This window comes from Colletotrichum gloeosporioides (genome assembly GCF_011800055.1).
Source record: "Colletotrichum gloeosporioides strain Lc1 chromosome Unknown consensus_49, whole genome shotgun sequence".
Classification (NCBI taxonomy): Eukaryota; Fungi; Ascomycota; class Sordariomycetes; order Glomerellales; family Glomerellaceae; genus Colletotrichum; species Colletotrichum gloeosporioides.
Genome location: NW_025544694.1, coordinates 363,504 through 388,941, shown reverse-complemented (window position 1 = coordinate 388,941; position 25,438 = coordinate 363,504). Strand labels below are relative to the sequence as shown.

Sequence of the window (25,438 nt, the reverse complement as noted above, 5' to 3'; positions counted from 1 at the left end):
GAAGACTCCTCGCCACGGAACCCAGGCCGCTGCGGTTGGTGGCAGAGTGTACATCCCTGGCGGTGGTCTCCAGCAGGATGGGAAGCAGGTCACGGTCAAAGGAACGACTACCACACAAAACCCCGTCTCTCATTTTGACGCGTACTGTGTGTAAGATTATAGGGGGCTAGTCCGCATCGAAGTGCCCTTAACGATGTTCGTTCACTCGCTGTGGCTTTTCTCATGTCAACTAGTTTGTCAGCGAGACTTCAGGCCATGAGTCCGATGTCTGCCAAGCGATTAATGTAACTAGCACACTGCATCGATGATCGCAATGGTAAATAGAAGCTGCTCAAGTACAAATACTGGAAGAAAACACCAGCGATCGATCAGTCAGCATGCATACGCCACAGAAATGGCTTTTTCATTGACTCTGATGTTATCAAGTCCTTAAAGCCTAGTGACCGGAGTTAAGACACATGTCTTCTTGAACAGTCTGCAAAGTGATCCGAATAATAGTTCACTAAGCCCGTTCCCGGACGAATCTCTTCCCCGGCGTGACTCATGATAGCGGTGATATTTCCGAATGAAATGCATAAAGTAGCAGCTGATCTCAATTCACGATATTACAAAACCACAGCGGTAAGAACATTATTCATGCCTTGTCTCCCATCATTTCCACCGCACCAGATACCTGCGTCTGAACCAACACCATCTCATTTCACATCATGTCTCAGCGCAACAGTAGCGGCAGCCAGGGTCATATTGACGCCATCAAGGGCGCCCGAGTTCTTATCATTGGAGGATCGGCTGGCATAGGCAAAGGCGTCGCGTCTGCAGCATTGGGCGCCGGAGCAAAGGTGTTTGTTTCTTCTTCGAATCCATCCAGAATATCCGCCACCGTGGCCGAGTTCCAATCAACGTACCCGAGCGCCAGCATATCTGGCATAGCGGCCGACCTGGCCCAAGTGGACACAATTGAGGCCAACCTGGAAAAGGTGCTCAAGACCGCCGTCGCAGAACTGGGCGGACCCCTTGACCACATCGCTTACACGGCGGGAGACGCGTTCGACTTCGAGCCCCTCTCGGCCGTGACGGCTGCGAACGCCTATGCCTCCTGGACGGTGCGCTACCTCGGCCCACTGCTAGTGGGAAAGCTGGTGACAGTTGACCCGGGCATGTATCTCAAAGCGGCTTCCAGCTCATCCATGACCCTGACATCTGGCATACACGGTAGCAAGCCATTTCCCGGGCTGTCCAAGAGCATCGGATGGTGCGGTGCCGTTGAGACACTCACCAGGGCACTTGCAGTAGACCTTGCTCCAATTCGGGTCAACAACGTTTCTCCTGGTGCCATTCGGACTCCCATGCTGGAGAATCTCCCCGAGGAAGCTATAGCCGGCTTTGTCCAGAATCAACTTGTTAGGGAAGTGGGCACTGTACAGCAAACAGCCGAAGCGTATCTTTTCAGCATGCGATGCTCTTTCGCGACTGGCCAACAATTCGTCATTGACGGTGGTTACACTTACAAATGATCATCAGCGATAGCGTATTAGTCAATTCATTTCGATTTTACCGAGCGTCACCTCAAAGTCCTTAAGGTCGTGATTACAGGGGCTAAACTCACGGAGTCTGGTTACTACATTATCACGACTTCTTTGTAAATAAAAAATCGCGTGCCTACATGCCAACAGGTCATTGCCATTAATCTTATGATCGCCTCTGTTGTCGTCTTTACCTTCGCTTGTGTCGTTTTGTTTCTCAACCCGTATAGCAAAATTTCGTACTGAAATCCAGACAACAACCAAAAGTTATCACCATGATCTGATTCCAGGGAACCCGCGTTTTCTTTTGCTTGGAGACGGAGATGATGACGCTCGGACATAGGGTTGACGATTGATTTCTTGATTGAATGAAGCCGTGAGGAATCAACACACCTATATCCTCGTACCATGTATCAACACGAAACATTCTTGTTCCTGTATTTCATTCATGAGATATTCATATGCTTACATGGAGCTTCTTCAACTGGAACGAGCCAATTTCTGCTCACGACGTCTTGGGCTTGGCGACATCGCTGCTCGCGACGTTGACCCACTCACTGCGAGAGCCACCTCACGATGATGATTGATGGGCGAAGCATTCAAGACAGCATATCACGCGGATGAGTCTGTCAATGCGCCATTAGCTAGGGATGTGTTTTTCTTTTCGAAAATGCTGCTGAGGATTTCCTGGGGCGCTCTTTGGTGCCAGTTGCGCCTTGATAAGAAGATTCGTCTCAATCACAAGCGCCGATAGTCACACTCAGAGTGAGCTAAGGATTGCCAGTCGTCGTCTTACAAGCGCGCTTGGAAAACCTGTGAGAGTTCTTGCTTCTGAACCATAACCGCCAGTGTTGCAGTCAAGCGAGTCAGGTTCACGGAGTTGCCGTTAGCTTTGCGCCGGTCATCCTGAACGCACAACCAATACCAAGCAAGCCGCTTGACAAGCCAAATTTCCTCAAAATTGCCAGCCCAAGTTTGACTACCGTGACTCACCCAACAGCAATTTCATGTGGAAAGACGTGGCTCCAATACTTTGTGTACTACGCGTAGATAAGAAAATACAAACACCAAACATTCTGCTTGGCGATTCAGCTCAGCCACGACCCACGCGGTCAGGTGACGTCACACCAAGTCGGTTGCCGGCATCGCCTGATTGAGGACCCCTCTCTTGATATACAGAAAATTTCCCCTGACCGCCAAAGTCGTTTTTCGCTTTCATCACGACAACAGACGCTGCAATTTTCGATTCGGAACCATGGGCTGGAAAGATCATCTGAAACGCCTCAAGAATGAGGTTGAGCAGCTGATTGCGGAGCCGGGATCGCAAAACTCTCAACAATCTCAGGCCCCGCCCCCTCAACAGCAGCAGCAGCAACAATATGCGCCGCCACCGCAGCAGCAGCCAACGGGAGGCCAGCCTGGACATATCTACTGGCAGCCTCAGTTTAGACCTGATGTGCCCGTGACTCAGGATTGGGATGCGAAGATTGGCAATGGACCGGACGGTTGGGGTAATCAGGAGCTGCAGCACTACACTGCAGAGCAGCAGAATGCCTTCCAGTGAGTTCTACCGCCCGATCTGAGCTAAGTTCAATTGACTGACATTGTCTGGTAGCACTCCGGATGGGAAGCTCGTGCTCCGCGCCGTCGCCAACAACAGCTGCCCGAACCCCGAGCAGAAGTACACGTCTGCTCGCCTGGTTAGCAGACAGACGCTGGCGCGGGACCAGGGTGTCTTGACTGCGGTCATTCTCTCACCATGTGCTGAGGGTATCTGGCCTGCTTTCTGGCTTCTTCCGCAGGAGCCGTTCGCATGGCCCACGGATGGCGAGGTTGATATCGCCGAGACCTGGAACGGCGACTGCGAGAACCACTCGTGTCTTCACTGGGGACAGCACCACGAGCCAGATAAGCACCGTGTTCTTGGAACTAAGATCCCGGATATGCAGTACCGACCCGTGAGGTACGACTTGGCTTGGCTGCAGCCTGGAGGGCACCCTGGGCAGGGCAGGATGATCTGGTACATTGATGGAAGACCTGTGATGAAGGGCGATATCCCACCTGGAACGCGACCCATGAGGGATATGACCATCTTGTTGAATGTGGCGATGGGAGGAAATGTGTGCGGTGGAAAGACGCCAAGAGATGGATACTATGATATGGTCGTTCACCAGCTGTATATGGGAAGCGAACCGGAATATGGTGGATGGCAGAGATTTGAGAACGACTGGGCACACACGCAGTTGGGCAACACATACTAGGTTATGCCCTTGGCCCCGAGTTGAGACATCATAAACTAGCAATTGCGGTAGCAAAATGGTATTATTGGTCTTAGGGCGAGTGAGCATGTATACCCCTTGTTACGAGGTCTCCAAGCATGTTCGAGCTTGCTCTAGAGCTCTGTTCCATTTTCTCAATTTAAGCAGCCGACTTCTCTGCCCACTCCGCGGCCAGAGTCTTGTAATCCTCCGGGCCATATGGGTCTGAAGCTTCGGCAATCATGCCGTTCTTTCTGTACTTGTTTAGCTCCAAGTCCGTCACAAGTCTGTCGACATAGGGTATCGCATCGAAGACGAAGTCTGGGAACATGTCGCCGTGGCCAGCGGGATACCTCCACTTGCAGAAGCGGTTGTGAAGCGCAGTCTCATACTGCAGCTTCTCCATCGCCTTAGGGTCGGAAGTGGCCTCGCGCACGGCAGGGAGCTTGTCGTGGAAGAAGGCGTCGATCCAGAGCGCTTGCGTGTTGGCGATGATGGCAGCAGTGATGTGCATCAGGACACCAGCGAATGCGATGTCGCGATGCTCGAGAAACTTCTTCGACGGAGGTGCCACGAAGCGGTAGAGAGCGTATGGCGTCAGCCGCGTAAAGGGATTGACCGCCTCCTTGGTTGAGATGCCTCCATTTTCGACGAGCGGCTTCAGTTTCTTGTTTCCGGTCGGCTGGTCCTGAAGGGCGGGCCATGTACTGAAAATCTCCTTGTCGACCTTTTGCAGCATCTCAGCTGATGGGAAGCTGTCGGGAGTAGGGGCGTGCGGGATTCCGAGGTCCTTCTCGATCCCCGGTGGGAAGAACTTAATGGGCTGGAACTGCTTCCAGCCGGTCGCGCAGCAGAGTGCGTCCGACTCCAGCTCCAAGCCATTAGACAGATGAACGCCTCTCGGAGACAGCTTGATGATGTCGGCAATGTGAATCTGGACCTTGCCATCGCGGATGAGATCGAAGAAGTCGGTCTCATAGTTGAGAATTGACAGACTTGAAGCGACGTGCTTGGCTTCACACCAGGGTTTCAGCTTCTTCAACTCTGGGTGAGAGTCGTATTTGTTAAGGGTGATCACGTCGTTACCGAGAACGTTCCAGAAGTTGTTGACGATGCCTCGGCCAATGGCAGTGCTATGATAAAAGTATCGCGTCTTGTCATAGCCGTCAGCCTCACCCCAGGCGCAGGGGCTGAACCAGGTCAACGCGCGGGTGTGGACAAGCTTCTCAAGCCACTTCTTGAGAGGGGTCACATAGGGCGGCGCCATCCATACGGGGCCGTGTCCAGATTCTTTAAGTCGTCAGTCATGGTGTTCAAAGTAAGCAAGAAGGGTAGAGAAATACCTCTGATAACCCAATTTACGGCGATGCCCTTGCTAGCGTATGCGTAGACGGCATCCCAAGCTGACTTGGTACCGCCAAAGACTGTGACGCGCTTGGATGTCTTGAGAGTATCCGCATGCTGGAGGAAGTCTTTGCCGTGGAATATTGGTACGCCAAAGGTTTCTTGCCCCTCGAAGTCGGGCAGAAAGGCTTGTGAGGTCAAGCCAGTGGCGACGACGAGCTTCTTTGCGAAGACCTGGAACTCCTTGCCCTCCTCCCCATTCATAATTGTCAGGACCCAGCCACCGGTATCCTGGTGCTCAGCTGAAAGGATCTTGTGCTGAAACCGAATCTTATCAAATATGCCGAAGTTCTGCGCGTACTTGGTGAGGTAATCATGCAGGACCTTTCCCGGGATGTGCTGCCCCGGAAGAACGCCGAAGGTCTCCGGGTCCATGGGGAAGTCGGGGTACTCATAGGTTCCGAGCATGTTGTTGCTCTTCAGACCCGGGTAGAGACGGTGCTCAGCCCACACGCCGCCGGCAGTCGACGACTGGTCAAAGACGGCCAGCGTGTTTTGCGGGTGAAGCTGATGGTGAGTCTTGGCCGCAGCCAGACCGTACCAACCTTTTTAGGTCAGATCGCAAGCATTGGCAAATGAATTTGGTTGACCTACCGGCTCCAATGATCGCGAAGTCGAGAGTCTCCATCGTGATTGACGGGTCAAGGTGACGTGTATTTCTGCTTCTTGTCGGTACCAACGTTCCAGATCCTCCTCAATCGAGAGGCGAGCACGGAGCAAAAATGAGCAGAGCCTTCAAGGCTGCAATTGGATTCAGCTCAGAAGAGAAAGAAGCGCAGAAAGACATCGGGACGGAGCACCGAGGGCTGCCCTGAAGCTGTGGAACCATGAGAGAATTCGGTAGGGTACCTCATCCTTCCTGAAAGCTCAATCCATATTGTGTTGGTGCAGCCTGCTGCGACACTGCAACGGTCGAAGTTGAGCGATGGACAATGATTTGTCGACGGATGGGCCAATGTCGAGTCCCTAGTCATGTCCACTCTAGGACAGGGCCTCGGCGGAGACTTTCCCGGCCTAGACGGGCCTGGGCTTAAGATTCTTTGCGGCCTCGTGCTTGATGAGGAAATGTGACCATGTTGGGCTCCAGAACGACCAAGAAATATCCCAACTGCCAGAGACTGAAGCTGAAGATGGATTGCTCTCGTAATGCTGCTCAAGAGGGGTTTCGTGGAGCTTGGAGACGAGCACGGCCTTCCATCACGTCCGGATCCGTTCCCCGGGGGAGTGATCGAGAACCGTGGGTAACCGGGGGGTTACAGGGGCATTGACTCGCTGCTGTGGAGCGAAGGATCTTGAGAGAATCGTCAGGCTCTCGCTGTCTCTGGTCGAATATTCGTAATGCTCTTTCAAAAAGGCGCTTTTGAATGTCAGTCGAGGATTGGTTTTCATGTTTTCACAATGTTGTTGAGTTGGTTACACAAGAAAAGCCGGAAACCGGGTTCGCATGTCGGGGCGTTCTTCAGCGTTCTTTAACGACACGCAGATTTTGTCCCCGCAGATCCTTCAGCGTGCTCGTTCCGAAACGGAACGGAACTTCCGTAACTGAGCTCCACGGCCCCATTTTAATAACGACAACTGAGAAACTACATATCCGAAGCTCCTGCACGATGGCTCTTTCATAGGCTCTTCCATAGCATCACAAAGACAGGGCATCGTCTGGCATGGCTGAAAATGGACAGTACATCTGCGCGAATGGGACCTCGGTGACCGAAGCAGGATATTCATACGTAATCCCAACCAACAACTCCTCAGAGACGGCCCAATGGCCTTCTCCGCTATGAAAACGACATACAAGATGCTCCTGGATTAAAGAAGAGGGGACCTCGAGCTGGAGCAAACTTGTTTTCAAGCCACACTGGTATACACACTTATGCCCATCTCCAAGCATCATGAAGCAACTCCTCATTTCATCCGCCTTGTCTCCAGGTTTCATCCGCTTTTGAGCGCGGGTCGCGGCTATTGCTCACAGCCACATACCAAGTCAACACCTTGGTTTCTTTTTGAAGCTTGACGAGAGCCGGGAGCGGCACGATTGCCCTTTTGTATAGACAACAGCCATGTGTAGGTGAGTTAGCAGGCCCTTCGGGCTCTAGCTCCGATGAAAACTTCGTTCCCCTAAGGATGGACGCTTCGGCCGAGACTTATTATTAGGATGTCACAATGACGGATTGTCTTCCTGTTCCTGACAGCTTGCGGGGCTTCCCGAATAGGAGGCCTTCTGTCCCCCCCTGAGTTTACATCAAGCCGCTAGCTCACTCTAGAACATGGGATGTCCGTCTGTGCAATACTGCATGTACTCGAGGCGATCACTTGACAAAAGCCAAAATTGGATTCCCCTCGCCTTGTGCGCCGTGTGCCGCACGTGCGCATATCAAGGTCAACATTCGTGCCAGTGGTGCCCATATGCCACAACTTTCGACCCTGTTGGCATAACGATGGCGCAGCATATCCGTAGAATTTGCGACCTGGTCGGCGGCTGGGTATATGAGGCTGACTAGCCAATGACGAAACCTACGGTGGCCTGAAAAACACAACAAATTATTGACATTGACGCAAGAGACGCCCCGCAATCGGTGATGGTCATATGCAAATGTCAGAAGCGGGTGACCAAGGCCCCTTTCTCGACCTTTTGGGAAACTTCAGTCAGCCCCAACGTCGAGCGAGGAGCAAAAGAGGATTCTTGTGCCGGTTATAAAGCAATTTTCAAGCCATGTAACCATGGTCCAGGAACAAGAAGTAAATTGGACCCCGTTTCCTATCTATTCCCACTTGCCGTCCACCCTGCCATTGGTTCATAGAGTCCCGCACATTAACACGGGTGCCCGGATGTGGTATTTCTGATGTTCACGTATCTGCACCCCTGATCGCTCGCCCTGACACACATTGACACCCCAAAGTGACATCGATCTGCACGGCTGCGCCAGTGCGCGCTTTTGTTATCAGGCTTCCGAGGGGCTCGCTCAATGGTATATACACCCGGCATGCTCGGGCTGCCATGTGACTAAATTGGGGTCCTCTTCACCCCAAATCTTGTGCGCCCAAGGTCTCTGTTGTCATGAGCACAGTATGTCCGACGACTTTGCTACAGAGGCGTTTGCGCTTCTGGGCGTGGGGCTCGGAGTCATCGCTTTGCGGACGTATGCGCGAATTAGCGCCGTCGGCGTGAAGCATCTGCAGGCGGATGACTATTTGATGCTTCTTGTCGCAGTGAGTTTCTTCCCAAAAGCTGCACGCTAGTCCAACTGACACCCATGATCTGCAGTGCACATATTCGGCCGAGACTGCTCTCGCATATAGCGTCGGAGCATACTGGCAAGGGCTTGCGAACAATGGCATGACGGATGAACAGAGGAAAAATCTAGATCCCATTAGCGAAGAGTACAGGATAAGGTACGGATGCAAGGCCTGCTTGAAGATGGAATCTCCAGCTAACACGGTTGTGAAGAGTCAACGGGTCAAAAACACAAATTGCGGGATGGATCACGTACAGCTGTCTGGTGCTCTGGCCCGCGAAAGCCGCCATGTGCACCTTTTTCCTTCGCCTCACGGTGCGTCCAATCCTCGAGACATGCGGTTACGGCCACGAAGCTGACAGATACGTGCAGGAAGGACTTCATAACTTCCAAAAGCGAATTTACGGAGGTTTCGCACTGATTGTGATTACATGGCTCACGGTGTTCTTCTCAATAATCTTCAGCTGCTTTCCGACGCACAAGAACTGGCAAATCTACCCCGACCCAGGGAGTGAGTACGCAACTAACTTCAAGAGATACAATTACTTACTTGCCACCAGATGTATGTCAACCTGCGATTTCCAAGGTCAACATTCTCGTCACTGTCGTCTTGAACGTTTTGACCGATCTCTATCTTATGAGCATCCCGATCCCAATGCTATGGTTCTCAAAGTTGCCCTTGAGGAAGAAGCTGGGACTGATTGTACTTTTTTCGGGAGGAATATTTGTGACGATGGCAGGAATCCTGCGCTGCGTCCTCATTATATCGGTAGGCTACAGTCGCATTCTCCGTGTTCGGGCCAACCTAATACTTTCTCAGGACCCCGTCAATGGCGCTTCACAAGCAGGATCGTGGGCCGTTCGCGAGACTTTCGTCGCGGTTGTCACTACCAACGTTCCCATGATCTTTCCCCTCATCCGCAGGTGGTTTAGCCCCATTTTTGGCACCGTCGTCAGCACCCTACCTCTCAGCAACACGAACAACAAGTACGGCTCGAAAGGACCCAATTTGCCTCAACCCGGAAGCATCAAGCTCGACGACGTGCCGGATAGCAAGAACCGCAAAAAGGGACGACAGCCGTTCAGCCAGTACCCCATCACCGAGATCACCGGAACAGGTAGTGAGGAGCATCTGAACCAGCCGCGGAATACACCACCAATGCCAACGTCTGGAGGGATCAGCAAAAACGTGGAGATCACGATTGAAGAGTCCAAGCGGGATAGCAGAAGAGAACTGGATAGTAGATCGGAGGATAGCCTTGAGAGGGGAGACGCGTATTTCACGGTTGACGTCAACGGCGGTGGGGACAGGGGACATGGTATGATGCCAGGAACGAGTCGACGAGAAAGTTTTAAGGCGCCGGGCAAGAGGAAAAATGGAAGATACTAATATTTATGGATACCAAAGAGCTACAGCTAGGCTCCATGTAAGATAAACATGTATAGAACCGCAAGTATTTTACGCAGATGCATCACCATGATATGACGATCACTAGGTGCAAGAACAAACTGCAATTCTAAACTACTTCGAGCACGACTCTATAGGAGACACTGGACAGAAATATGATCTAACGCTTGGATGTATTTGGAGGCAATGACAATTTGATCGTTAGTAGAAAGGATAAACCTGACCACCATGATACGCTCGACAGTACCCGCAGAACCTCCTCTGTTCCTCCGTCAGCATGTCCCCGTAAAAGTCGGCATCTCGCGGACACGTGCACTCCTCACACCTGCACCTCAAGGAGGTTTCATTTGGAGGCATTCGTGAAAGACGAGGTATCTCGACACCCTGTCCCTCAGGCAGGTCCGTGTATTGTATGCGGAGATTAACACTGCCCGGCCGGCGGTTGGGGCGCGGAGCGGAGGCAGGTAGGGATGGCGCGGACGCGCGAAGTCTCGGATCTCCCGCGATCAGGTGTGAGATGTGTTGCTGTATGTCAGCCATTGTCAAATCGGAGACGTGTTGGTCCGGGATATCGATGTCGAAGATTCCCACAAGCTGTGGCACGTAGCGATGCTGGCCGTCAGGGCAAGGTGTTCTTTGAGTCTCGGAGGATCGGACGTCGCGACGACGGAGTCTCGGGGTCGTTGAGGGAGGAGTAGGAATGTGAACCCAATTGTCTTCCATCTCGAAAATTTCTTGCGGAGTAGAAGAAAGTGTGTGACAGTCTTCAGTGCTGGGTCGTACGTCTGGGCTGTGGGATCCTTCCCTCTGTCTGTCAGAGACTGGGGTCGTCGAGCCGCTGTCAGGAGAGGAGAGACCGCGAAAGCCGTTGTGATATTGCGGGGATGGAAAGCACGACTCAGAAGGGGGGTGGCCGACGAGAAACAGAGATTCGCTTGTCGGCGAGTAAGAGAAGGCAAGGTCTGGCATGTCGTCTGAAAAGAGAGGGCTGAGCTGGCGAGGAGGTCTCAGAGGGGATCTCAGAGGGGGAGACAAGGTGGACGGAGAGGGCGAGCGGTGAGCTGAAGTCAAAAATGGATTTGACGTCGGAGAAGAAAGTTGAGGGTGACGATTGCGGCGGTGAGAATGCATTTTGCGTTGTTGTGGTGCTTCGTTGCTGGTGTTGGAAAGTCTTGGCTGCCGTGCGATAGTAGTTGCCGATGAGGATGTGAATTTCGGCACAGGTCAAGGTGGTTAATAAATGCGAAGTTGAGAGCTTTAAGAACAGAAGCCTCATCGCGACAATCAACATTTTGAAATCTCTGCCATGTCGTGATTCACTATGCTCAATTTCATATCATCTCAAACAAGGAGCGAAAACGAAGGAGCAAACGAGTGTCAGATGAGTCTGCTCTGGCTCTGCTTGCCTTTTCACGGGATATGCGAGAAAATCTTTTGGCTCGTCAGGTGAATCACTTCAGTTTGTGCAACTTAAAAGTCCGAAATCAGATGAAGGTCGGTGAAGCGTCAGTGGCTTTTGCCCAAGACTCTTGTGCAACATCTCTGTCAGCAATGCTTAGCAATCCAGGGCCTCTTCACGACTCATTGAAACCTGGAAACAAAAATTTGCACGCGAACGATTGCACTCGCCATTTTGGTAATAGGCTGACTGAAACCCTGGCACTTACGGTGTATATTTGATTAAGCATTACATGGACCCATCCACGACATATCTTGCATTGTAATCCTTAACATGGTAGCTCACATGTCCTAACTTTGGTCTCCGAGAAATGAAGATATCCAGATGGCTTCTTGGGTTCGCGAAATATGACCACATTCTACAGAGAAACATTCATTCTTATGCAATGAATGACTCCTTGGCTGGCGTCTTTGTTCTGCAGCGCGCGACCCTCGACTGGACTTGAGCCTTCTTGATACCAGCCAAGAAAGACTTCGACCTTCACTAAGCCCATACCGGCTGTTGAAGAGGCGTCATCTGGTGGCTCAAGCCCACCGCAACCACTACAACATACCCATTGAGCATCTTTCCCCTCGAGCTCGGTCGTAAGACATCTCTCAAGTACCATTATGGTCTCTTTGTGAGAATGGGAACCCCCATGACTTAGAGCTGATGGCCCATCTTCAATGGAAATACAAACTCAAAGACCAGTGTTGAAGTGCTGCACATATTCCGACGGACTGAATAACAAGTCGCAAGAGCATCATGGTGCAACATGAGATCGCCCTTAATATGGCAATTTGCGAGCTTGACGGTTTGGCTAAGAAATGATACTCTTGTTTTACGTAAGATGGTGCATTAAGCAGGCTTTGTATTCTATTGCAACAATTCATTGCTGTTCGCAGGCTTGATTTTGGCCTCGATTTTGGCCTCAGTCATGGTGGCAAGCTATGTTATTACCGAGACTGACAGGGGTGTCATCCTTTTTATCCTGCTGCCACTGTTTTGCATTTCTTTTCTCCACGCTTCACCAACATCGAACTTTTCCCAAACCAAGTCAAGCACGCGCCATGGAAACCGTACTGAGCTCTCGACAAACCCAGTATTATGATGTCGTGGAGCCCTATCTCAATCACGGAAACAAACCAGGAGACAGGGAGTACTTGGCAAACATCCTACAGAACTGGAGTCCTGAGGTCGACCCGGATCACGTCATAGGATGGGCCTTGCATTATGCTATCTCGGAAAGAGATGATGTGGCAGTCCGGATGATGATCGACTCAGGCGTCAGCGTAACGGTGAGGCAGACTCAAGACCCTGGATTCACACCACTCTTTGCGGCGGCACAGTGCGGCACGCTTGCGATGGCCCGCTTCTTTTGGGAGCAAGTTGGTCCCCCGGGGCGATTTCTTCCGACTAGAAAGTTCACACCCGGTCAGCTCACATGTCTGCGTGTAGCAGCTCGAAATGGTCAGGCAGATGTGACAGCCTACTTTCTTGAAGTCTGGGATGGCTGGCAGGATGAGACAGACCGCGCACTAGTCGACGCAGCATCCGCTTGGTGCGACAATACCGTGGGGGTGTTGCTAGCGAAGTCTTCATTCGAGCCCAGGGTGATTCAAGATGCGCTTTGCAAGTCAGTTTCAAGAAGAATGATACTGGGCGAGAACCCAACGAAGCGACCCCCGGCCGTCGAGGACCACTTTTGTCAGCAACGACTCGTTTGTCGACTCATCGATGCCGGTGGGGATGCTGATGGGACAGATTGCAATCCCCAGCAGCCTCTCATAAACATCGCCGCCTCCTATAAGGATTCCATCGGTGCTCTGAGAGCACTCCTTGAGAAAGGCGCAAACCCGAACCGTCCAGGTTCTCAAGGTAGAACAACTCTTTACTATCTCTTCAATCAAAGGGAGGGAATGTATCGCCGCAAGCATCACGCATCAACGGATGCTGTCCGAGTCCTTCTACAACATGGGGCGCTGCCCGATTTAGCCGATGATGATGGGGAAACACCGCTCCATGCCGTTGCTAGGAACGGAACTCTCGAGCAGGTAAAGTTATGCTTGTCGCATATCCAAGCAGTGCGCTCGAAGAGAGAGTGTCTTGAATTACGAAACTCTAGCGGGGAATCGGTATTAGACTGTGCTAAAGCCATGGAGAACGATGAGGTCTCTAAGTTTCTATCTAGCCACTTAAGACCAGAAGGATGAGAGCATATGACCTGGAATTCAATTTGCTACGAGCGTGAGTATGCTAGAGTCTCTAGACTGGTACATATTCGTCCCTATCTACCTCTTGCGCGACTGGTGTGTATCTCCATCGACCCCAGTAAGAAGCCGCATTTCCACTACCATTGTTATTCGTGGCGAAAACTCCGATCAAGGTTCCTATAATATTTTTGTTACTATTAGCAAAGAGATAGTTTACGTTGGACCATAAAATTTAAAGGAATCATGGATGCGCACCGAGAAACCCTCCGCTGGTCACGTCCGAACTGGCTTTGCCCATGTCTATGCTCGCACTTGCTCGGTTGCAAGTTGAAAACGCCACGAATTTGTAGTCATTTGCGTCAAGTGCCTCAACTGATAATCGGATGGGACAATTTGCCCAAGCTTCAGGCACCGGTTGCAATACTGTCTCGAGAACTGGTGCGCTTGGTCTTCCGAAAGTGGTTGCCGTCATCCGTAGTTGGGGGTTATTGAAATCTTCAGGCAGCACGACACTCAAGTCAATGTGCTGTTGTTGACTGTGAAAAATTGAGATTCCCGCCTCATCTCCAACATTATTCGGCACAAATGACAGATCGACTGAAAAGTTGAATTTGGTGGCTGTTTGCTTTCGGCCGACAAACGTTACGCCATCTCCAGGATCGAAGTGATCTGGGCTGCCCGTCAGATTGCTTTGTGACGGCAATAGTCGTAGTGAGTTATTGATAATAGTGTACTTTTCCTCGACCTTGGACCTGAAGTGAACGAAATGATGCGGCAAGGAAGTCCCTGGGTTGAAGTTGACCTCGTCTCCGGTATCGATCAGAAGTCTCTTGTGAGGTGCTGCTGTGGTTCTTGGTATAGGACCATGCATGGTGCCGCGCACAGGATCGAACATTGGCCAAGAGTCATTCTCCCAAGTCACGGCCGCAAGCACAGTTTCTCGACCCATAGGATAGTTCTCGAGCTCCGGACCTGAGCGTGTTGCCAGCGCAACAGCCCACCAGTTGTCGTGAACATCTCGAAACAGGTCTGCATGTCCGACTGACTGAAAGAGCTCGCCCGATCCCCTATTTGTGAGAACGGGATTCCCAGAATAGCTCTCATATGGCCCATAGAGAGTTTGAGATCGCGCTATGGTAGCGCTGTGGCCGAGACCAGCACCGCCTTCTGCGATAAGAAGGTAAAAGAAGCCGTCTTTCTTGTAGATATGCGGTGCCTCGGGGTTGCTACCACCTGTGCCCTTCCATATCTCGATCTTGTCGCTCGCGTTGCCAGTCTTTACGTCGATTACGGAGAGGAATATTCTGCCCCAGCCTGTGACCATATAGGCGGTGCCGTCCTCCCAGAAAAGGTCCGGGTCAATATGGTTGCTTCCTCCTGGATTGGTGATGGGTAGAGGAATACTCCAAGACGCATCGCTGTTGGGATCTTCGGCGTGGAGCAGGAGATTATAGACCTTTTCTTTGGGCGCGTAAGTCGCGTAAGTGACAATGACGTAGAATTTGCTTTCCCGGTATCGAATGGTCGGAGCCCAGATGCCGCCGCGCGGATTGCCGCTCATGGCAGCGTGGCCTGGGATCTGCTCTGCGCGGTTGAAGGCGTTGCTGGCGTGCACCCAGTGAACCAGATCTTTGCTGGCGTAAATAGGAAGACCTGGGAAGTTTAAGAAGGACGAGGTGACGCAGAAGGTGGTGTTGTCTCGCTCAGGGACGAAGACGCAGCTAGGATCAGGGTGCCATCCTGGAAAGACAGGATTATTGAAGGTGGTGTTGAGGCTCTGGTCCTTCGGGATGACAGCACCGCGGCCTGCCACTAAAACAGCTAAAAGAGAGGAAACTGATAAGGCGTGAATGCGCATCTTGAAGGAACTTGTGCCTCTGGGTAAATAATCTATCTTGGGCGGACGAGAAAGTCGGCAACCGATGATGCCTCCATGGGTGGTATGTACTCAGATGAGCTTTTAAATACTGATTAAAGACTCATGAGAGCCTACTGCTCTTAAGTTCTAAATGTTTATCTTGGTTAGCACTGCTAAGGCTTGGAGTTTATGGCCTTCAGCATCTTATGATTGGTGCGGCACTGCGGCAAGTTGCTTTCACTATCCTGCTCAGGATTCAGAAACGTTTCCACCGCCCCGATTTGTCTTGATGAATACGAGAGAGGCATCAATAATTACCCGCTGGTTATTCTCGCATTATTTTCCCACCATTAGATCGCGGCAAAACATTGGCTGGGCCACTCGCGTTTTTGTTCGCGACAATCTAACCCGATGGCGAAAGCATTCGTCGGGGTACCGGGGGATCGCTCGCTGACATTTAGAAATTCGCGGGAGAAGCCCGCATTGGCATGAGCGTATACCATCCGACTTCGCTACCGATTTGGAAAGAAGACTATCCAAGGAAGCCGGGGTACCCCGCATGCATTCGATCCAAGCCTGCGAGGGGTCGAAGTTGGAGACCATCATTGTGTGATGCGTCTTTGGAAATTTGGGTGAACGTTAGCCTAACGAGCTTTGGGCTGATATGTAGCCTGTATCTTATCAGCGGTGTCTGAATCGAGGGCACGCAGTGCATTACATGGTGGTTCACGCTCCAAAAGGAACGAAGGGAAGAACGACAAGAACTCAATTGTATCGAACTCAATTGTAACTTTTGTCGGTCCCAAAGCGATTCAAACATGACTTATCATAGCTTGGGTTGTCTCCGACAACATTGTCAGCAGACTTGTGAAATGCTTTGGCTCGCCCATCGACTCAAGTCATGAAGAGTGCTAGTCTCTTTCCTATGAAGTAAAAGACCCATAATACCTTCTCCCACGTTGGCGATCGATGCGGATAACCAGACACACCAGCGTTTGCCACAATGACCAGCACCCAGTCAGAGTACAACGCCCCATAGGCCATCACACACCCTAATACTGCCGCTGGGGTGTATTGCCCGCGGCCCCATGTGAAGCCGGCAATGATGATGGTGGCGGAAGTCATGCCGGCCAAGCCCCAAAAGAGACCAGTGACAAGCTTCATAGCTGGCTCGGACATTGTCGATGATGCGATAGAAAATGATCCTGCAAGGCCTGCAATTGCACCGGGTAGATAAAGTAGGGATATCTGTTTGGCGTGAAAAATGCTGATGAGGCCGTAGGTCAGAGACAGAGACAACTTCATTGCTGCCAGCGCGGCAAACTCCCTGTGGCGACTGGGCGTCAGTTACATTGCGTACTGAATAATGGGCAATAATGGGCAGATCTGAATATGGAAGATACGAACCAAGTATGAACGCAAGTGGCAATGCTGGCGATCGATGCCACTGTTGTCAGAACCAATTTGGCGATGGCGAGAAAAATATTCTGTGGCCCTTCATCTAGTTCACGCCATGGCAGAAGTGGGGTTCTGCCGCAGGCTAACATGAGGGCCGTGTAATACGTCAAAAGGTGCGAGATGAAGCCTGTGACTCCGTACGGGAGCCCATAGCATTTGATCTCTTTCTCATAGCGATTCTCTTCGCTTTCGGTAGTTGTGGTCGTCTGCGCTGCAACAACATAAAAGCAGCAAGTGAGGGAAGATAGAAACAGAGCGGCCGATTTCATTGTGCATGTGTCTCTTGATGTTGGTTCTAGGATGATGCTGCTTCTCTTTAATTCGAAATTGGATGCGGTTCCTGTGGCGATACATATATACATAGTCTTGAAAGCCTCAGGTCTAATACATATACGGGCATCTGCCAACACAACAACGAGAAGAAAACTTATGATCAAGCAAGCCTGGTTCTTTTAAGAGTGACACATGTTGTTAGGTGTAAAATTCTGCATTCGCTGGCGAGATGAATCAGGCGACTAATCAAAGCTTTGGAAATGCAACCCTCACAGCATCGGCGCTTACATGTATACTACCGAAGGAGGCCACGGAACTTCTTCAGGTAGAGAAGGAGCCGCGCGGTACACATTGATTGGAAATTCGAATTCAGCCCTGCGGACTTCATACACTTACAAGTCAATCAGGCTGGCAGGCAGCCACCCGCCCTCTCCGGGTAGCATACCCGGCTCGATTAGCCCACAAATCGATAAGAGCTTTAGCAAATAGACAATCGAATCTGCATTGAAATGTTTTCAGCTTGTGGTATGAAAAGTGCGTAGCGATATGGTTGCCTACATGCGCAAGCCTGGAGGGGCTGACTTGATATGAGCCTCTTTGATTGGCACTGGACGCTGCTGATATGGCCGACTTTGACTTGGCTGATAAACACGCATGATTGAGGCGATATTCAACAAAGCAATAGGAGAATAATGTCCCAGCGAAAATGAGCAGACATGAGAAACACCATGGGAAGTCAGTCAACGTGCTTTTCAGATCCTAGGTCTCTGACCCTCGACATCCTCACATCATTGATACTAGACGAAGCCGAGAAGACGCGACATCACCGGCCCGCTTTCCCAACTTCCAGAGGCATGAGAATGGCCATTGTCTTGTTTGTTCTTGTCGACTGAGACGCCAGATCTATTTAAGCAGGCCGGCATTTCTCTGGTATCTATCGTTGTGACCGGCATGAAACACACCAATGAAACATTCGGATAAGTCTGACTCCATACAGAAGAGAACAGGCCCTGAAGTCCCGACTTGCTCGTCAAGGGAAATATTGTATTTAATCCGGTGCAAGCTGCCTTTCTGAATCGTTACGCCGCAATAGGCCAAGACCAAATATTCTCTTGGGAAGAAGGAATCACCAGAGACTTTCTTGCTAGACTTGCTCAATGTAACACAATCTATGTGACTGGGCGTATTTGAAGCCCCCCTTCAATCAAAGGAAGTGTCTCTTCATCGGAATACTTGGATAATCAACGAATAGCGACGAGGGAGGACGACGACGCCTCAACGGGATGCTCCTGCATGAACTCTTGTCACTGCTCCTTCTGATCTCTACAGCATGGAGATACACCTGGAGACTTACACGGTGTGATGCTTGATATGAATCGCCGCAGCCGAGTCGGATATTGACGTTCAAGCATTACAATTGACCGCCCGCCGTGCGCATTTGGAGAAGGAGGAGGCAGAGCTAACCGGCACAAGCGACCTTTTATTGCTCCCCATCAATCATAAAGCCGAACCGCCATCCTATCCTTTGCGTCCACGCATGCCATCTTCATCTCATCCATCCAGGGTCTGACTCACCCAACCCAGCCGAAATCGCCCGCGAGCTATATGACACGCGGCCAGCCCGAACCCCTCCACGCCCGGACCTCGAAAAGGAGCCCCACTACCGCTCCGCCACCGCCGCGCCGCGCATATCGCCCCACATCGGCCCCGGCATTCGGGGTTAACACCCTGAGAGCAGAAAATGACGTCACAGCCCTGCGGAGAGTATAACCCAGGTTAACCCTCGCAACGCAGGGTACAGCCTCAAGCACAGTATGGTCTAGATTACTTACCACCAAGGCTAGCCTGCTCACAAACGTCCCAACATGGATCAGAGCTTTGGGATGGTGCGGCGTGATAGTTAACGGTCCTAAGATCACATGCGCTGCCGGCGTTGTCTCCAGTTCATTGACGCGGGGAAACTTGGGGGCGGTATGCTGTAACCCCTGAACCCCAGACTGCTTGAATTCACGATTGATCAGTGTGGAAGAATGTCCACGAGAAGGCCTTATCAATTTTCCAAGTATGCACAGAATAGACAATATGATTACCAAAAAATGAGGCCGTTCCATCGCGTCAAAGTAACTCGGTTCCGTCCCGAGATACCAAAAAAACAAATGCCAACCGAGTGGGTGGTCGCTGTCATGATGCATGCAATATGTTCCCTCCAATGAATGCAACGCTATGCTTCACCGTCTATATCTCGCATGCTCACTTCCTTCCCCTCTCTACCGTGTTCTCCGCAAAACGGATTCCCCTCGTCTTCGGTGGCACTCTCTCGCCACCCTCGTCGTCGGAGTCATCGCCTCCGGTGGGCGAACCCATGCCGAGAGCAGCCTCTCTACGGCGTCGCTCCGCAGGGGTCTCGCCGGCGTCCTCGTCTCCCTGGCCCGCCAAGACAGCTAACCTACGCTGTCTCTCGACGGCCGTCTCGTCCTCATCAGCGTCTTCGGATTCCCGGGCGGGTGGTGCCTGGGCCGAGCCGGTGTTTATGCGCGGGGGAGATCGGGTTACTGACTGCTTGTCGGCAGAGTCGCTTCCAATCTTAATGGTCGGGATGTCTGCCGGGGAAGGAATGTCTCCCTTCGCGATTGACTTCACTCGCTGAGATGCGGTAGATTGGTCTACGACCTCACGGCGAGTCTTGACGTCGAGCTTCGACACTTCCCGAATGAAATCCTCCTTGGTCATGCGCTGACCAACGCCGCCGATGGTGAATCTGATGTGTCGATCATCTTCTTGTTGCTCCTCGACAGTCTTCTTCTTGGGCTTTTCGGCGTCGCCGCCTCTCCACATATTTTGCCATCCAGCCTTCACGGGTGCCTTGGCAGCACCTTCAGCACTAGACTCGCCTTGCTTGGCGGCGGCGGCCTCGGCTGCCGCCTTTTCGGACGCTTTGAGCAAACCACCCATGCCAAGATACTTCAGACTCTGCTGCGTGATGCCGCCAATTTCCTTTCCAGTCTTGGACGATGGCAGTTCATAAGTCTTGATAACTTCACCATCTTCGTCTTCGACAATAACCTATCATCATGTTAGCGACATCCAGCCATTCACCAAATCTCAAAACTTACAGTGTTGCCAAATTGGAAAGCACGAGCAGGCTCATGTCGTCTATCAGCCTTGCTCTTCTCCTTGCGCTTCTCGATTTCTGAAGTGTAGACATCCTCAACCTTGCGCTTGAAGGAATCAAGGGTCCAGTTGAACTTCTCCCCCTGCTTCGACTTGGCGGCAGCCACGGCAGCAAGATCAGTGTGAACGGGGTCACCGCCCGTACCTTCACGTAGGTCAGAAGATCTTTCAACGGTCAAGACATCTCCATCCTCATTCTCGACCACCAGGTTGTCTCCTTCCTCGTAGATCTGGATCTTGGGCGGTGTCTGGGTTCGGCTGGAGCCCTCTTCGGGAGAAGGAGTAATCTCATCGTCCTTTTCAGGATCTCTTCCACGGCCTCTCTCAGAGTCGCGTCTGGGCATCGTTTCATCGGCATTATCCGGTGATGAAGGCTCCTTCTCGTTGAGCAAGGGCTCACGTCTCGTGGGGAAGATAGCAGACTGCGAAACAGGTCCACCGGGACCGAGACCGTCCTCCCACTTCTTGCTCTTGCGACGGCTGCGGGAAGTCGAACGACCTCGGTGTTTGGAGCCATCCTCGCCCTCTTTCTGGCGTCTGAGGAATGCGCCGGGGAAGCCCACAGGGGGCAAGGTTCCGGGTGGGAAGTCCGGCATCTTCAAATCGTCGCCATCGGTATCGGACATGGTGCGAGCTTGTGATCGAGACTGCGAGGAGATTCTTGGCAGACGGTTCATCCAGGTAGGGCCGTCCTCGGGGGCCGTGGTGTATGACATGGTGATTGTTAGCGTGTTGATGCGCTTTCCGAGGGTGAAGACAGCGACTGAAGAGCCGTGGACGATGATGGATGAGATGACCAGGAAGGTGACGATGGGCCAGATAACTGCAACAAGTGTCCTGTGCTCAATCTCATCCGGCGGGGTGTCCGACAGCGGCACAACGGTCTCCCATTGAAGTTCGGCGCGAGCTAGAATTGCGACAAAGATGGCACCGACACCAATGGGACCAAAATGACCGGCGAACAGTGCCTCGCGCCAAGTCTTTATGTCCGGGATAAGTGGCTTCAACATCAGCATGGCGGGTATGCGACGGAAGAGAATGACGAAGATGGCGATCACAACCAAGCGCCAGGGGGTGAGACCCTCAGCGACGTTGTTGTACTGCTCCCAAGGGATGATGGTTCCGAGGAAGACGAAGTAGGCCAAGTTGATCAGCAGGTCAATGACGTTGGAAACGTGAGACTCCTCCGTCTTGGCCGCGAACCAACCATCGTTGGAGAAACCTACACCAGCTGCGAAACCGACAAGCAAATCGTCCATACCGAGCAAACTACCAGCACCGGCGCAGAACAACGCAAGCACAAAGTAGAAAACCAGGAAACTCTCGCGGTCAATGAGGTCGCGCTTCTCGGCGAACTTGATGCCGTGACGCGCAATGTAGCCTACGAGGAAACCAAAAATGGCACCGAAGATGCACTCGTACAGAATGGTGTAGACAATCCAGTGGAACGTCGTTTGCTTGGCGTCCATGTGCTCCTGGATGAGGTAAATTCCGAGGTAGACGAAGGGAAAGGCCATGCCATCGTTGCACCCGGACTCCGCAGACAAGACGTCTCGCAAGTGCTTGGGGACTCGCTTGGCGAACTTGCCCTTACCGACGACCGAGGAAGCCAAAACGGGGTCGGTAGCGGTGACGCAGGCTGCGACAACCAAGCTCTCGAGCCAGTTCAAGGGGTCAATCATCCACCAGATGAACAAACTCGTGATCAGCCAGCCAAAGGTCATGACGGGGATGAGGAGAAAGGTGACCGATCTCCAATGCTTCTCCATATAGAACTTTGGCAATTCGACACCGACGGCGAAACATTGTACGACAAGGACAATGCGGGAGAATTCAATGGTGACGAGGTCGACGTTGCCCCAGCTTTTTGGGTCGATCAGGTTGGCTGCGTGAGGACCGAAGATGATGCCGCAAAGTGTCGCGACGGTGGCCTCGCCAATGTACATGCGCTCCTTGATGATGGAGGAGCAAAGCATGAAAAGAGTGGTAAAGCCGCCCAAGATGATGTACACCAAGTGCGGCTTGGTGATTGAAAGGTGATCCCACGCCATGGCGGCGCAATTGGGAGGGTATCTTTATTCGTAGAATGTAGCGAAAAAAAGGGTTCGGTGGTGATTGCGGTTTCGTGGTTCGGAGTCGCCAAGGGTCGTCGCTCAGTCGCCAGCGCAAAAGGATGTTGCTGGACCTGGCGAAGGGCGCGAGAGTCCCCAGTCGATGGATCGCGTCCTAAGCGTGAGGGTGTCTGGATGCATTCACGGAAAAGTTGGCGCGCCAAGAGGCAGTCGGCCTGGGGGGTTTCGTCGGAATCGAGTCAAAATGGGGCGCCGGTATCGAAGCTATGAGGTCACCAACGGGGCGTTGCCTCTGTCGTATGCGCGCGTCTCCTCGGGATCGAGGTCCGAATGGGAATTGGTCGAGTGTCGAAACGGTGAACGACAGTCGGGACAGTTGGGAGCAATCTCTGATCTACCGTAGACCCGAGATTTCTGAGCTGAACAGACGAAAGAAGGGACAAACGATAAAGACAGGATCGGGGTTTAAGGAAACTAAGTACTGCGAGCGCCCAGCGACGAGAGACAGGAAAAAGAAGTTGGCGTGCTGATAGCAAAGGTTGATCCATGCAAGAAAAAAAGCCAGGCCCCGCTTGGCGCATCAAGGTGGGGCCCTTGGGGGGGAAAGTGGGAGTTCCATGGAGGGCAGGCGAGGGGGGAGAGCATGGGAGGCGAATGGGATGGATTTCCAGCCCGTAGGTCGTTCTTTCAGAGGAGTTCCCAGCGTTCCCAGTGGTTCCTGCTCTCCCATCCCAGCGGGCAGCGGTACTCGAGTAGTCCACGTCCTCCCGCGGCCGTTCCCCCGTCTCGTCCGAGGGAAGGGTGAGGAACACACTACGAGGTGCGAGGCGCAGGGCTTGCTGACGTGGTACCTCGGGAGTACCGACAGGTTACGCGGGACTTGGGTCCTTGCGATAGCACAGCGTACGCAGTGAATAGCACACACATCGCTAAGGACGTACATACGGGTGCTGCGCCTGCCAGACGCCTCCCAAGGTTCTTCTTCTGACTGCCATCCATCCATGGGGGCACGTCTGGACCTCACTCGCAGGCTGGCAGGCTGGCAGGCCATGGGAGAATAAGGTTGCCACGACGTCTCTGATTGTTGCTAGTTGAGCCCGACGGCAGGGAACACATCAGGTTGAGGTGAACCATACACGCCATGTTCGTGCTAACCTTGATTCAGCTAAGGGCATCTAATCTTGGGCCGCGATAGGGACGCGGGAGGCATGCCGTGATACGAGTAAGACATTTCCAGGACCACGTTCCACGACCACGGGCCAGATCGCTCTTGTTTTGATTCCAGAACGAAGCACAACAGCAGCAGTTGTCGTTGACCGCAGACCGCAGCCCACCGCAGAACACCCCGACACGCAGTTCCCATACGGCGTGTTGTTGCTCGGTTCCGGGTTGGTGAGATACGGTGCCCCCCATGTACGCCAAGCGGCTCAAAGCAAGGATGCACCCAATGCGACCGCCATTCTGGCCGCGTGGTGTCGTAATCCCCCCCGGGAGGCGGTAATCTCTCCTGTAGCACAGGAGGAAGAAAAAAAACCTCCCAAGTCGCATTGGCAGGGTTTGCAAAGGGAGGAGACGAGGGCGCCATGGCCCGCGTTCTAGTTCCCTTGAGCCGCTTATCCGGGTGTTGTTGATTGACGTCCACCTTGGGAGTGATGATTTTTAGTGTGGCAGTCTGGCATGTCGTTGAAAAAAGCCAACCAAAACCCCGGATTTTCAGTCTCCGATCTAATCGGTGACATCTCGCAAATATCTGTAAGGGTCCTGTTGCTCTTATTCATCCTGCAGACTCGTCTCACGGTTGGCAAAAGCTTGAAAGGAGGCCGCTGGAGAATTCTGGCAGCTCTGGGCGAGTTTTGTGCGACTTCGATTGGCAGTCGAGGGCAACTCCAAGCATTGGCGACGTGATGTGTGCCTCGGCGTTGCTGGCCAAGCCCATTCGCGAGATCGCCAACTCCAGTTCAATGCTCGGCGCCCAGAACATAGCGGCGTCACCCTCCACTTTTGTGAGTCGCCGCGCTTGAGTCATGTTGCTAGGGGGTCTCTTGCGATTTTTTCGTCTGTCTTTCTTGAATTGAGGTCTTGAGACTGCGGGGAGTGGCTGTGGTGGTTGTGGCTGCTGTTGAGGGGTTGATATCAAGCTTGAAGTGTGAAATTTCTCGAAAGGTCTCGCAGCCTACCTATCTCAGGTGAGTGGTGTTGTTTTTTGGCTGGTGGTGTGAGTCCCTGTCGGCCGTCATCCATCAGAAGAGAGCGGCACCGGCGAGGTACTTCCGCGGTACTTCCGCACGGTTCCACCGCGACTGCCTCAGCCCCACCCACTCGAGACCCCTGCTCGTTTGTTCTTTCCCAGCTGTTGTTTTTTTCTGCTCCTCCGCCATCACCCGAAGAGCTGGATGGGTGTTGGTGTTGTTGTTATTGAAGCAGTTGCTGCTGGGGCTGTGGTCAGTTGCTGCCGTTGCAAACCTTTTGCCAGAAATCTCAGGGGAACGAAAAGAAAAAAAACTCAACATCTTGGCAACCACCCGCAAATAACCCTCCGCAATCAATTCGAACACTGACTGACACCGAACAGCCCCCGCGCTCGACTGGGATCTCTCAACAATAACACTCTGCAATCTTTCCACGGCAACAAACAGAGTGAAACACCGCAGTCCCCGGATTTGCTGGGACTCTCCCAGCGGCGCTGCACTCAATTGATTGCCCGCCCAGAACTCTCCAGCTATTCCTTCGTGTTCCGGCGGCATTTACTTCTGTCTCTCACGAGTCCCATCGACTTCCACCACCCTCCGCCCGCCTCCTCCGCTCTCCGCCAGTGGTCTCCATCAGCTCCAATATCTCCATCCCGTCTTCGCATCCGAATAAGCCCCTACGTAGCTTTCTGCGCAATCAACTTTCCACCGTCTCACCTTGAGATGGCCTCGCTTCAGATCGCTTGGTCCGAACATCCCATCCTCGCCCTCCTTTGAGAGCGAGCTAAGGAACGAGCACGAGCAGACCATCGAAGCACACTCCACTACTGGGCAGAAACCAGAAACCGCCCATCTTATCCCGCGGCCATCCTCCGCTAGCACCCATGTCCTGCATCGTCTGCACCATTCATACTGCGCATACCAACTGCAGTCTGCAATC

The 25,438-nt window shown here is 52.5% G+C and overlaps 9 protein-coding genes across 9 annotated transcripts; 4 read left to right on the top strand and 5 right to left on the bottom strand.

Annotated features, from left to right (window-relative positions):
- Nucleotides 1–707: 707 nt before the first annotated feature.
- On the top strand, nt 708–1,514 carry GCG54_00012155 (Short-chain dehydrogenase/reductase fsr5; the record flags this gene model as incomplete). Its single annotated transcript, XM_045412042.1, has 1 exon — nt 708–1,514. The coding sequence occupies one exon, from the start codon at nt 708–710 to the stop codon at nt 1,512–1,514; it is 807 nt and encodes a 268-aa protein (XP_045263826.1).
- A 1,264-nt stretch (nt 1,515–2,778) lies between these two features.
- Nucleotides 2,779–3,784, top strand: GCG54_00012154 (uncharacterized protein; the record flags this gene model as incomplete). The annotated part of the gene is made up of 2 exons (XM_045412041.1): nt 2,779–3,083; nt 3,139–3,784. 2 exons carry the CDS (start codon nt 2,779–2,781, stop codon nt 3,782–3,784), a joined length of 951 nt encoding a protein of 316 aa, XP_045263825.1.
- Nucleotides 3,785–3,941: 157 nt separating this feature from the next.
- Nucleotides 3,942–5,813, bottom strand: GCG54_00012153 (FAD-dependent monooxygenase DEP4; the record flags this gene model as incomplete). The annotated part of the gene is made up of 3 exons (XM_045412040.1): nt 3,942–5,071; nt 5,125–5,730; nt 5,780–5,813. The coding sequence occupies 3 exons, from the start codon at nt 5,811–5,813 to the stop codon at nt 3,942–3,944; spliced, it is 1,770 nt and encodes a 589-aa protein (XP_045263824.1).
- A 2,438-nt stretch (nt 5,814–8,251) lies between these two features.
- On the top strand, nt 8,252–9,808 carry GCG54_00012152 (uncharacterized protein; the record flags this gene model as incomplete). Its single annotated transcript, XM_045412039.1, has 4 exons — nt 8,252–8,392; nt 8,448–8,575; nt 8,631–8,929; nt 8,979–9,808. The coding sequence occupies 4 exons, from the start codon at nt 8,252–8,254 to the stop codon at nt 9,806–9,808; spliced, it is 1,398 nt and encodes a 465-aa protein (XP_045263823.1).
- A 149-nt stretch (nt 9,809–9,957) lies between these two features.
- GCG54_00012151 (uncharacterized protein) lies at nt 9,958–10,549 on the bottom strand (the record flags this gene model as incomplete). The annotated part of the gene is made up of 2 exons (XM_045412038.1): nt 9,958–10,087; nt 10,158–10,549. The coding sequence occupies 2 exons, from the start codon at nt 10,547–10,549 to the stop codon at nt 9,958–9,960; spliced, it is 522 nt and encodes a 173-aa protein (XP_045263822.1).
- Nucleotides 10,550–12,334: 1,785 nt separating this feature from the next.
- GCG54_00012150 (uncharacterized protein) lies at nt 12,335–13,259 on the top strand (the record flags this gene model as incomplete). The annotated part of the gene is made up of 2 exons (XM_045412037.1): nt 12,335–13,142; nt 13,177–13,259. The coding sequence occupies 2 exons, from the start codon at nt 12,335–12,337 to the stop codon at nt 13,257–13,259; spliced, it is 891 nt and encodes a 296-aa protein (XP_045263821.1).
- A 790-nt stretch (nt 13,260–14,049) lies between these two features.
- Nucleotides 14,050–15,335, bottom strand: GCG54_00012149 (Non-reducing end alpha-L-arabinofuranosidase BoGH43A; the record flags this gene model as incomplete). Its single annotated transcript, XM_045412036.1, has 2 exons — nt 14,050–14,074; nt 14,119–15,335. The coding sequence occupies 2 exons, from the start codon at nt 15,333–15,335 to the stop codon at nt 14,050–14,052; spliced, it is 1,242 nt and encodes a 413-aa protein (XP_045263820.1).
- Nucleotides 15,336–16,229: 894 nt separating this feature from the next.
- GCG54_00012148 (uncharacterized protein) lies at nt 16,230–17,062 on the bottom strand (the record flags this gene model as incomplete). The annotated part of the gene is made up of 2 exons (XM_045412035.1): nt 16,230–16,662; nt 16,743–17,062. 2 exons carry the CDS (start codon nt 17,060–17,062, stop codon nt 16,230–16,232), a joined length of 753 nt encoding a protein of 250 aa, XP_045263819.1.
- A 2,254-nt stretch (nt 17,063–19,316) lies between these two features.
- Nucleotides 19,317–22,309, bottom strand: GCG54_00012147 (putative Na(+)/H(+) antiporter C3A11.09; the record flags this gene model as incomplete). Its single annotated transcript, XM_045412034.1, has 2 exons — nt 19,317–20,129; nt 20,180–22,309. Coding segments are annotated over 2 exons (2,943 nt in total), but the record flags the coding sequence as incomplete, so codon positions are not given.
- Nucleotides 22,310–25,438: the final 3,129 nt, after the last annotated feature.